This window comes from Dendropsophus ebraccatus, chromosome 2 (assembly GCF_027789765.1).
Source record: "Dendropsophus ebraccatus isolate aDenEbr1 chromosome 2, aDenEbr1.pat, whole genome shotgun sequence".
NCBI classification, from domain to species: domain Eukaryota; kingdom Metazoa; phylum Chordata; class Amphibia; order Anura; family Hylidae; genus Dendropsophus; species Dendropsophus ebraccatus.
In genome coordinates, this window is record NC_091455.1 from 49,741,536 (window position 1) to 49,754,841 (window position 13,306).

General features: G+C 40.7%; 1 protein-coding gene across 1 annotated transcript in view; it reads right to left on the reverse strand.

Moving 5' to 3' along the window:
* PRDM14 (PR/SET domain 14) overlaps positions 1 to 11,609 on the reverse strand; it is a 29,335-nt gene extending 17,726 nt beyond the window's left edge. The window contains exon 1 of the mRNA XM_069959643.1: positions 11,508 to 11,609. Coding sequence (XP_069815744.1) covers positions 11,508 to 11,609 — 102 coding nt within the window. The remainder of the gene's footprint in view (positions 1 to 11,507) is intronic.
* Between the last annotated feature and the right edge of the window lie 1,697 nt (positions 11,610 to 13,306).

Genomic DNA, 13,306 nt, shown 5'->3' on the forward strand with positions numbered 1-13,306 from the left:
TTTAATTTAATAGATATTGTTCAAGCTCACATGGAAGATGTTATTGACATTTTTTTGCAGATTAAAATGGGGTTAAAATCATATGGAAATGTAACAAAAAAGTATGAAAAAAAGTAAAAAAGGTGGGATAGATAGATAGATAGATAGATAGATAGATAGATAGATAGTAGATAGATAGATAATAGATAGGAGATAGATAGATAAATAGATAGATAGATAGATAGATAGATAGATAGATAAATAGATAGTAGATAGATAGATAGATATATAATAGATAGGAGATAGATAGATAGATAGATAGATAGATAGATAGATAGATAGATAGATAGATAATAGATAGATAGATAGATAGATAGATAGATAGATAGATAGATAGATAGATTCAAGAAATTGCAGCACTTTCTCAAGCATGTCTCTGAAAGAGACAGAAATGTTGCACTAGCTGATGCCTGGCACTCCAGCACCTTAAACGGGGAGTGCATTCCACTCTGAGATTGATTTAGATAGATAGATAGATAGATAGATAGATATACTCCGCAGCACTCCAAGTAAGTTGAGGATAATGTGAAATATTCCATCCAATAACGGTACACAGCAAACAAGGTAAGTGATACACTCGACATTTCGGCGTACCTTATACCATTTTCGTTTGGTGATGCTCACATTACTGAATATAGATAGATAGAAAGATAGATAGATAGATAGATAGATAGATAGATAGATAGATAGATAGATAGGAGATAGATAGATAGGAGATAGATAGATAGATAGATAGATAGATAGATAGATAGATAGGAGATAGATAGATAGGAGATAGATAGATAGATAGATAGGAGATAGATAGATAGATAGATAGATAGATAGGAGATAGATAGATAGATAGATAGATAGATAGATAGATAGATAGATAGATAGATACAGTGCCCTTTTGCTTTTACCTGTTTATTCAACCTGTAATCTAGGGGAAAACATAAATGGCTGCCTCCATCCATCACGCCGTATACTGACAGCAGCTTCTCCAAGTTCCTACCTTGTTTTCTTCTTATCTCCCATCACTTTCTCAGTGTTAAAAAGAAGGAAGAAAGTCTTTATCTGGTCAATGAAAATACTTAAACTAATTTCCCTAGTAATTGCCAAAGAAATCCTGATAGCAGCAGTAATTACGCTGGGCCCTAGTCTCAGCTTTTGTAGACACGAGAGACATGCTGGACAGTAAGACTTTACAAGCACTTAATGGTCTGCAGGGAGTGTGCCCTATATAAACAGATCCATAGTGGGCCTGATGTCACTCTCCCTTCACTCACCAAGGATACTCCAGTTACTAAATATTCGTATGACAACCACAGGCGAGCAAATGGCTCTTTTTAGGCCAACAACATTTTTATGGACAGCTATGTAATAACTAGAGATGAGCAAATTGGCCGTGATAATGAACTGAGGTGATATTTTTGATCGGCAAGCGGCTTATCAGCCTGCTGCTTTTTAACTCTGTTCCGCTCCCTGACACATCCACCCCGGGTGCCAGGAAAAGCTGGATCCAGTCCTGGGAAACTTCTCCCAGTTTCCCAGGACTGGATGCAGCTTTTCCCGACACCCGTGGTAAAGTGTCAAGGAGCGGAACATAGTTGAAAGGCAGCAGGCTGATAGGCCGCTTGCCAATCAAACGAATCAATTAACTTTGTTTAGATGTGCAATTTGTTCATCTCTAATTATAGCCCTAAAATCATACAATTTTTTATACAAGTACCACTGAAACAGTCAATGGGAATTTTTATCAAACATGGTGTAAAGTGAAACTGGCTCAGTTGCCCCTAGCAACCAATCAGATTCCACCTTTCATTCCTCACAGACTCTTTGGAAAATGAAAAGTGGAATCTGATTGGTTGCTAGGGGCAACTGAGCCAGTTTCACTTTACACCATGTTTGATAAATCTCCCCCACATATGTTTTGCATTTAAAACTTTTTTTTTAGTCATTTTAGCCATAAAATTAATATATGTGCACACAGGTTTTCTTTTTTTATAAATTCTTTATTTATTTATAAAAAAAAAAACAAGTAAAAACAAGATACAATAAAGAAATCAAAAAGACAGTTTCTGCAGACAGGAGCCAAAAGGTGGAATCAGCCCCCCCCCCAAGAGATGACACCAGAATCGCCACACATAATGAACCTACGTAAGAAAGTGAGCACAATACACCATGTATCCGCATTGCAACAGAGTAGGTATCATGGTACTGTGTAAGTCTGTAGCAGTGTACGACAATGCTCATGAAAAGAGAAAATTGAATATGAGAAGACCGCCTCGGTGAGGGAACCACACCCGGCCCCGCTGCTTTTCCAACATATAAAGGATAGAGTACCGGGGGCAGAAAGTAAGAGGGAAGGGATGAGAGGAGGGAGAAGGAGGAAAGCTAGAATAAAGGGAAGGAAGAAGAGGGGGGTGCAAGGGGGAGAGGGGGAGGGACAGGAAGGGTGGGCCAGGACCCAGATGGCAGCTCGCAGAACATCCCACAGTGTCCTCTACACTGACGGGGGCACAGCATCCCCAGCTAGGAGGGCAGCATATTCAGGAGTGGAGTTAGAGTTGTGCAGTGAGGACGTCAGATCCTCCATCCTCATTAACTCATTAACTTTGTTTACCCACAGTGACACAGGGGGAGAGACCGGGCGTTTCCAATACAAAGGTATACACGCCCTGGCAGCCATCACCAGGAAGCGCAACAAAGAACGCCTATACGTCTGTATTGCCATCTCGCTGTGATGTAGGAGGAAGAGGGAAGGAGTAAGTTCCACAGTGAGACCCGTAACATGTCGCGAGGTCTCCTTCACCTGATTCCAGAAGGCGGAAAGTAGGGGGCAGCACCAAAAAATATGCAGGAACGTACCCCGAGAGTCCCGACACCTCCAACAGAGCGGATCAGACTCAGGCCAAATCGCATGCAATTTCACCGGGACCTGGTACCAACGTGTTAGGATTTTATATCCCCGCCTCCTGGAGGCGTGAGCTCACCGAGCTCTCACAGGCTTTCTATTATTGAGTTCAACCTAAATCAATGAAAAGGAGGGGGAAAAAAACAGTTTTAGGCTATGTGCACACTGCGTAAGAGTCTCTGCAAACATCATTCCAGCCAGTACTTAAAGTGACACTGTCACCCCCTTTGTGCATTCTGACATCTCTACACAGGTGTAAAGGGTAAATTTAGCGGTTTTCATACCTTATTTCATATCATACGTCATGGTGTTTGTTCAAGTAAAAAGTCATCTTTTATCTACTGCAGATTGTATTAAGTGGGCGTGGCCTTGTGGTATTAGCACCACTTATCCCCACCCCCTTGACGCCCATTGGTTGGCCGACGAAAAGGGGGTGGGGTCTAGACCTTTCGGCCAGCCTGTTCCAATGGCCGGTAGGGGGCGGGGCCAACTATGGCATTGTGAGCAGGGCTAAGTGGCGCTAATACCACGAGGCCCCGCCCACTTAACACAATCTGCAGTTGATAAAAGATGACTTTTTACTTGAACAAGCACCATGACGTATGATATAAAATAAGGTATGAAAACCACTAAATTTACCCTTTACACCTGTGTAGACATGTCAGAATGCAAAAAGGGGGTGACAGTGTCACTTTAAATACCGGCCGGATGATCTTTCCAGCCACAGTGTTCCGATGCGGGCGCATCACCGCGCCAGCATCAGAACTTCCCATAGGGCACAATGAAGCAAGCGGCCGGAGCTGCTCGCTTCATTGTATAAACTGACATGGGTTTCTACGGCCGCAATTCACTGAATTGCGGCCGCAGGAAACTGACATGTCAGTTGTTTGCGGCGCCGCATGGGATCCCGGCCGGGGATACCATGTGTATACGCTCTGGACGGGATCCCATAGAAGAACAGGCTGTGTTCCACACCGTACAAAGTACGGCCGTTGTTGACGTAGTGTGAACATAGCCTTAGAGCCATTTTTTATATGTATGATGTTACGTATACTATTTTTAAACCCAGTGAAAATAAAGGAAGTTGTCATTTTTTTTTTTTTTTTTTTTTTTTAAACATATCATCATCATCATCATCATCTTTTTCCTCAATAAGTTTCAGGCTGAAGCATCAGTGGTTCATGTTTTTATATTTGGACCCAGAAATTCCAGATTATCAGGAAGACTTTTACCACTTACTGGAGAGATGGATATGGTGAGGACAATATTCACATTATAAAATGCACAACTAATAGATTTCTTCATATCAGGTAAGAAATCAAACTCCAAAACAAGGAATCAATAAAAGTGATTGTTATTTTAAGAATTTTGCTAGATTTCTAAAATATTATTGTAAAAAATTAAATGATAGTGACACTTATAGAGGAGCTTTTCAATGAATCAGAAGTTACAGCAATAGAGAATGTTTGGTGGTCATGTTTCTATTGGCATACATGCTGTGTACCATCTATGTTATGTTTTTTTTTACAGTTTTTCTGCTGCATCTGACAAAAGGAAGTGGTATCAAGAAAAGGGGTGTGGTCTAATTGTGCTAGTTCAAGAGCATAGGTGGTGCTGGGCCAAGAAATAGAGATAGACAAGTGGCCCAAACCTGAGAAGATTGCTGTGTAGGCCTTCGATGAAAAGATACTTTAAAATTTAAAATTTGTATCAACATGTGACTATGCTAACAGGTCTCCAGACTGCGAAACCAGGCATCATCTTAGCAGTCCTTTTTCCTGGTTCTAAAAATGGGCTCAGTACTCAGATACCCCTAGGACTTATGGTAGGGCAGAACAGTGGGATCAATCAGAATTCATCAACAAAATTTATACAAGCTCAGATCTATTGTCATACATGAAAATAAATGACCACTCACTATTAAATGCCAATGACCAATGGGAGTAGTAATTTTGCAGGATGGCTTATATTAAAGTGCAAACAACCTTCATACAACTGGACAACACAGCCTGAAGGAACTATCGACAACAACAGAAAACTGAGGCTAGTAGCTGGTACCTTAAAGGGGTTGTTCACCAAAACAAATTAAATGGTGCCAGCAAGTGCCAGAGAGTTGTAATTTACTTCTATTAAAAATCTCAAGTCTTCCAGTACTTTTGAGTTGCTGTATGTCCTGCAGGAAGTGGTGTATTCTCTCCAGTCTGACACAGGGCTCTCTGCTGCCACATCTGTGCATGCCAGGAACTGTCCAGAGCTGCAGCAAATCCCCATAGAAAACCTCCCCTGCCCTCAAGACTGGAAAGAATACCACTGTGGGGCATACAACAGTTGATAAGTACTGGAAGACTTGAGATTTTTTTTTATTTATAAAAGTAAATTACAAATCTCTAGCACTTTCTGGCACCAATTGATATGAAAGATTTTTTTTTTTTGGGTGAACAAACCCTTTAAATAGACTAAGGCATAACTTAAAACCAGACACAACAACAACTCCTCAGCTTAGACCATTAGTCCAGAAATATATATCGTTTTTTAAAGTGTATACAGTTTTAAGTAAATGGCTGCTCCTATAGTTCTGAGCTGTTTTGAATAAGATATTCTTGGTATTATGAGTGTAATTTACTGTTACATTAGTACTACTACCTCTCTCTGAATACTCTTTAGATAACAGAGGAAGGGAAGAAGTTTATTTCCACCCAAAACCTTCAAATAAAATACATCACATTGCTTTCCTTTCCATACAAAAACACAATGGATGGATGGACGGATGGATTTTTTTTGTATTTTTGGTTTTACATGATATGTTTGGGGCTGATTTGCTGCCCTGTGGTTCTAGCACTTCTGGGGCTGGATTTTGTGCTACACTGTGGTATTTGGTGCAGTAGTGTATGTGCTGGTGGTATCTGGTTGGCACTAATAGAGGTTATAAAGCTGCTACAGGGCAGTATTTGGTGCTGTGCAGAACTGCTGAGGCCAATGAAAAAGCCTGACTAACCTCAGTCTAGATGCAGCTGTACTGGGAATTTATTTTTTTAAAATTGTCAGTTTACATGTAATATCAAGTTTATTAAGTCCTTGAGTTAAAACTAGGTTCTAATTTACATTCAAAATTCTCCACTCTCAACCCAAGCCTTCCCTCTCGGTGTGCATAGACCTGCTCTCAAACTTGTTTCTGTTAAAATACAACTCCCAGCATGTCATGCGCCTGTCTAAGCATACTAGGAGTTGTACTGTGAAATTTTTAGAGATTATTTTAATGCTGCAGTTCCTATGGTTATCCACAAGGTGGCGCATTATTATGACATCATTAATTGTACAGGAACAATCTGAAGCATTGCGAAGTATTATTTACTCTCTAGTATTATGTTTAGTAACATAAAAACATTCATTCAGTCTTTATTCTTACTATAAATGTGTCATTCAATAAAAACATTACAAATATCCTAGGATAGAAATGTATAAATATCAACTAAGTAAATCATATACACAGTGCATTAAAATACAAAAATGAAGGAAATTAAGAAATAAGAGTTTTGTCAGAAAAAGACATCATTGGTCAGGTGTATTTTGGATATGCAGGGTCCACATAGAACTAAGGCTCTTATCAAACCAAGTTAGCCTTGTCTGCTTGCTGTATCTACAGTCATAGCCAAAAGTTTTAAGAATGATACAAATATTAATTTTTACAAAGTCTACTGCTTCAGTTTTAAAATGGCAGTTTGCATATACTCCAGAATGTTATAAAGAGTGATCAGCTTAACAGCAATTACTTGCAAAGTCAACATTTGCCTAGAAAATAAACTTTATCCCCCAAAACACATTTCAACATCATTGCAGCCCTGTCTTAAAAGGACCAGATAACATCGTTTCAGTGATTGCTCTATTAACACAGGTGTGGGTGTTGATGAGGACAGGGCTGGAGATCAATCTGTCATGATTAAGTAAGAATGAGACCACTGGACAAGCACAAGGAGGCTGGTGCTTGGCATCATTGTTTCTCTTCTGTTAACCATAGTTATCTCTAAAGAAACACGTGCAGTCATCATTGCACTGCACAAAAATGGCCTAACAGGAACCAGCAAGCGCCAGGACCGTCTCTTAAAAGTGTTTCAGCTGCGGGATCGGGCTACCAGCAGTGCAGAGCTTGCTCAGGAAAGGCAGCAGGCAGGTGTGAGTGCATCTGCACGCACTGTGAGGCGGAGACTCTTGGAGCAAGGCCTGGTCTCAAGGAGGGCAGCAAAGAAACCACTTCTCTCCAGAAAAAAACATCAGGGACAGACTGATATTCTGCAAAAGGTACAGAGAGTAGACTGCTGAGGACTGGGGTAAAGTAATTTTTTTCAAAAGAATTCCCTTTCCGATTGTTTGGGACATGGGAGAAGACGAGGTGAGCGCTACCACCAGTCTCGTCTCATGCCAACTGTAAAGCATCCTGAAAACATTCATGTGTGGGGTTGCTACTCAGCCAAGGGAATCGGCTCTCTCACAGTCTTGACTCAAAACACAGCCATGAATAAAGAATGGTACCAGAATGTCCTCCAAGAGCAACTTCTCCAAACCGTCCAAAAGCAGTTTGGCCATCAACAATGCCTTTTCTAGCATGATGGAGCACCTTGCCATAAAGCAAAGGTGATAACAAAACATAGAGATTTTGGTTCCATGGCCTGGAAACTCCCCAGATCTTAATCCCATTGAGAACTTGTGGTCAGTCATTAAGAGACGGGTGGACAAACAAAAACCAACAAATTCTGACAAAATGCAAGCATTGATTGTGCAAGAATGGACTGCTATCAGTCAGGAGTTGGTCCAGAAGTTGATTGAGAGCATGCCAGGGAGAATTGCAAAGGTCCTGAAGAAGAAGGGTCAACACTGCAAATATTGACTTGCTGCATGAACTCATTCTGTCAGTATAAGCTTTTGTTACTCATAATATGATTGCAATTATATTTCTGTATGTGATAAAAACATCTGACAAACACACATAAAAACCAGAGGGCAGCAGATCATGTGAAAATATAATATTTGTGTCATTCTCAAAACTTTTGGCCATGACTGTATGTTCTCCAGGACTTCCTAAGACTGCATCCAACTTCTCAGAGATGCAGACACTTCTGGGTTCGGACGAATTTGAGCGTGCTCAAGGTGCACTTATCTCTAGTACTTGGTTCTAGCCTCCTCCTATACCCTGGTGGATTTAATTAGCAATAGTATAAGTACAGAACAGTATAAGGCTATGTTCACACACAGTAAAATAAAAGCTAAATACAACTAATAAAACAATTTATGAACGGGTGAAAAAATTCAATATTTTGCAAAAGCAGGTGGTATATAATGAGCAGGTTCATTACTTGGACGGTTGTTATCAATTATGACGGTTATTTTATACAGTGTGCGCTGGTAAATTTCCCATTGATGTCTCACCAGACCCATTATATGATGGTACATCAAGTTGGGAAGGGGTTAAAAAGGTAGTTCACAAAAAAAGAATTCTTTAGAAATTTAGACATTTTTTTTTCAAATCAACTGGTGCCAGAAAGTGTGAGAGATTTGTAATTTACTTCTATCATAACATCATAAGTCTTCCAGTACTTATCTGCTGCTGTATGTCCTGCAGGAAGTGGTTAATTCTCTCCAGTCTGGATAGCAGGAGTGGTTTTCTATAGGGATTCGCTACTGCTCATGACAATTCCTGACATAGACAGAGGTGGCAGCAGAGAGCACTGTGTCAGACTGGACCACTTCCTGCAGGACATACAGCGGCTGATAAGTACTGAAAGGCTTCAGAATTTTAAATAGAAGTGAATCACAAATCTGTACCCTTTTGAACCTTGTGTTCACATATGTCAGATTGATATTTTTTTCAATGAAAAATATCCATATATGTGAATGGGGTTGTTTCTAAAATTTCTGCAAGCCCCATTCAGGTTAGGTTAAGCTCCATACAGTACTGTGTGACAGGTTGTCCCATGTGCCTAGCCCTAGGCCTGCGGAGAGGATTCAGAATAATCAAACTTTTTTTTTTTCCCTCAAATACAAATAGGGGCCGAAGGAGTGAAAGGAGATAACAAAACAACATGACCACATAATAGAGGCCTCCCTTCTTCTTATTCACCATAGAAAAGTAAGAAGAAGAAAGTTCTGCGGTCTTCAGGCCATTGTGCGGTTTTGCTGACATCTGCCCTTAAAAGAAGTAGGAGGAGGACGCTCACAGCAGTCACTTAAAGTCAGCTTAAATAAATGGACATCAGTCACTGTTGTAAATGAGCGCAGGACACAAAAGATTTATTGCACCATGGCATCACATAGGAGGATTAGGCTCCGTCCCAACGGGATAGCCGCTCTTAATTGCCTCCATCATATGGAATATATTGAACCTGTAGCACAAAAGGCATCAATTCTCATTGGATTAATTTATGGGTTTTATATCAGTCTGGACACTTTTACATTGTGTGTTTTTAGAGTAAATAATAATAATTCATTCCTTTTTCCTATGTTGGTTGATCCTTGAAAAAAAAAATATATTGCTATAAGGGAGAATGAAATACAGTTAGGGAAAAAAAGATTATATGGGTTATCCAGCATTATTAAAAACAGCTACTTTCTTACACGAACAGCACCACCCCTGTCCTCAGGTTGTGTGTGGTATTACAATTCAGCTCTATTCACTTCAATGGAACTAAGCTGCTAAACCTAAACTGACAGGAGTGGTGCTGTTTATGGAAGAAAGCAGCCAAGTTTTTCTAAGCCTGGATACCGACTTTAACACCATCCTATATCTATATTTTACTCACATGCTGTTGTCTACAGCACAACGATTAAAGCGAATGTGCCAGCAATACATCGCCGTTCTGTTTTTTTTTTTTTACCATGAACAGACCAGCACGGGGATGCCAATGCCACGGTCCTTCTTCCTATTACCAGGCACCGACCCGGCCTGAAGAACTGGAGGTGGACCAGTCTGCCCACGGTGGGAGGAAGCCCCTCCCCTCTGTGACGCGGCTCAAGTGTTTCTTTGATCCATTGATTTGCAACACCAATTATACTTTGCTATGAAACTTAATTTTAGCATAAAACGTAGCGAAACCGGGAAAAAAGTTCGTCCTATGGTAAACCTGACAACAATATATAACTTGTTACCTTTTATTTTATTTGACGGCTTTGAAAAAAAACCCTGAAATGTTCTTTGCGCTACAATTGCTTTATTCCCATCCTTATAATGCTTTTGTTTTATCCTTTATTCTATGGGGCTATGTAATGTGTCATTGTTTGCAGCACAATCTGTCCTTTCTATCAGTACCTGGCTTGCTTACAATTTTTCTGCATTCGATGTGACCGAACATTCACAATTTAGTCATCTGGCTTTTTTGAACTTACGCTATTTACCGGAATGCAATAATTTAATAGTTTAGGCGATTACACATAATACCAAATATGTTTTTTACTTTTTTTTTATTTAAATTTAGGGGATGGGATTTTTTAATTAATGAAAAAAACTTTTTTTTACACTGAAATTTGAAGTACCCCCTAGGGGACTTTTATGTTAAAGGGATTGGCCACTTTATAGTAAAATAGTTCAGTTTACAATATTAGTAATTGAACTCACTGTATATACTGACAGCAGCTCCCTGTGTACCTCATAGAGCTAAAATCTGATTCTCCTCATCCAGGTTGTGCTGTCCTGCTTTGTGGTGATTCTGTCCATAAGATGGCCGACATGGAGGAGCATGTGACCATGCCCCACCCCCAGTGTCCTCCATAGGCATATACAGGCTCAGTGGTGGACACTGGGGGGCGGGGCATGGTCACATGTTTCTCCATGTCAGCCATCTTATGGACAGACTCACCACAGAGAAGGGCAGCCCAGCCTGGAGGAGAAAAGTCTGATTTTAGCTCTATGAGGTACCCAGGGAGCTGTCAGTATATACAGTGAGTACACTTACTAATACTGTACACTGAACTATTTTACTATAAAGTGGCCGATCCCTTTAAATATGTTGATCTCTCATAAAGATCAATGCATTATATACATTCTGCATTGAACAACGAGATCAGTGATCCATTGCTAAGGGCTGCTGGAGAGCATAGCAAGGTAATTCAGGCAACTCCACATATGGTGATAGCAAATATGTTTACTTTTTTTTTTTTTTTTTTACATAAAATGGCAAAAGGGAGATTTATACTTTTTTTTACTGGAAGGTGTGACACTCTGAGTAAGGTCACATGATATTCCTGTATGTGCTTAGACCGAGCATGCATCCAGGAATATCATGTGAACTAACTGTGAAGGTCACAGGGGGAGCAGGAGCCAATGACTCTACTCTCTGAGCTGTTCTCTCGCTTATTGCGATAGTACGGCCCGCGAGCGCTGTCTGATAAGGAGGGCGACACATCCAGGAAGAAGAGATGGCCACTGCAGCTGATGTCATTGCACAATATGGCAGCACTGGAATGCAGCCGGGCCATGATGGACGTATTCGTACAAGAAGAACAAGACTTCCGTTGGCAGAGCTGTACAGAAAGTAAGCTTTGGCCAAAGTACCCTTTAAAGAGTAGTAGATGCTTGGAACAAACTTACAGCAGATGTTCTGCGAACAATCTGCTCTATTTCTTGCCATGGTGGTGGTTCAGACCGTGCATGCATGGACATGTCCTCCCCACTCTGCAGCTTCAAGCTCATGAGCCATTAAAATAAAAATCCATCCGATAGAAGGACCTACCAGCGACCAATGTTCTGTGCCATTTCAGAACAACGCATCACATTGAACACTTAGTTTAAAGCGTAACTGTCATTTCAGGGTCATTTTTTTTTAAAGCATTAAATATCAACAGTACAAGCGATTTTAAGAAACTCTGTAATAGGCTTTATAAACCAAAAGTTTCCTTCTGTACTGAAAAAGCAATCTCCCAGCCTCCCCCCTCCCTTCAGAAGCAGCAGGATTTCTGTGTCCATTATGTGGCTATGGAGAGGGGAGGGGCTGTTAGGAGTGACTGAGCATGGAGCAGTCTTGCACAGCACAACACCCTGCAATCTTCTCTCAGTAAGTTCATAGATAAGCACTGACCTTTCTGACACCTGAATCCTGCAGTTTAGGTGCCCAGAGAGTGTACAAACAGCTGACCTTCAGGTCACCTCTTCCTGCTCCCTCATCTCCCTCGGCTTCTCCATAAGGATAGAATGGAGAGAGCATAACCCGTCTTCACTGGCTTCTCTGTAATGAAGACGTGTTTGCCTGATAATGCACAGATAAGAAGTCAGGGGGGGAGGCTGGGAGATTGCTTCTTGAGTACAGAAGGAGGCTTTTTTGGCTGATAAAACCTATTACAGAGTTTCTTAAAATCGCTTATACTACTGATTTCTGCAATAAAAAAAATATGACAGTTACGCTTTAAAAAAGTTTTCCTACAGCCATGTCCACATCCAAGAGTGATGGAATAAAATACTGGATTCAATTTTATTGCCAACAGGGCTGGCTGTGACTTATCTCCCCAACTCTAGAATTAAACGGCCACTGTTGTCTCAAATAACTTTACTCTACTTGATTCCTAAAATATATGTAAATTACTTAATTTACCAAAATGACACATTAGTCCACAAAAATTGGTCACTAATAGAGATGAACAAATACTCAAGCATGCTCTGGATCGTCCTAACCAGAGCGTGCAGCATTTTATTATTGGTGGATGCAGAAGTTGAATGCAACCTAAAAGGGCCTAAACATGTTTTCCTGGACTCCCTAAGGCTGGGTTCACACTACGTATATTTCAGTCAGTATTGTGGTCCTCATAGCAACCAAAACCAGGAGTGGATTAAAAACACAGAAAGGCTCTGTTCACACAATGGTGAAATTGAGTGGATGGCCGCCATATAACAGTAAATAACTGCCATTATTTCAATATAACAGCCATTGTTTTAAGATAACAGCAAATATTTGCCATTAAATGGCGGCTATCCACTCAATTACATTATGTGGACAGAGCCTTTCTGTGCTTTCAATCCACTCCTGGTTTTGGTTGCTATGAGGACCAAATACTGCCCGAAATATACTGTGTGTGAACCCAGCCTAAAGCTGCATCCAACGCCGCATGCTCAGGTTTGGACGAACTTGAGGTTTGCTCATCTCTAGTCAAAAGGCAACTTCCTTCTTTGAATTCTGCTGTACACTGCCTGTTGTAAGAAACAGAGAGATCCAGGACAAAACACAGGAATGGGGCAGGGGTTTGTCATTGGTTTGTGCAGGAGAGGAAGAAAGCCTGAGCTGTACACCTGCAAGCTGAGACAGTCCACCAGCTGAGGATGATCCAAAAAGGTGAATCAATGCTTACTTCTCATCTCGGACTATCTATATAAAGCACAGGGCATCTAGCCCCTATGTA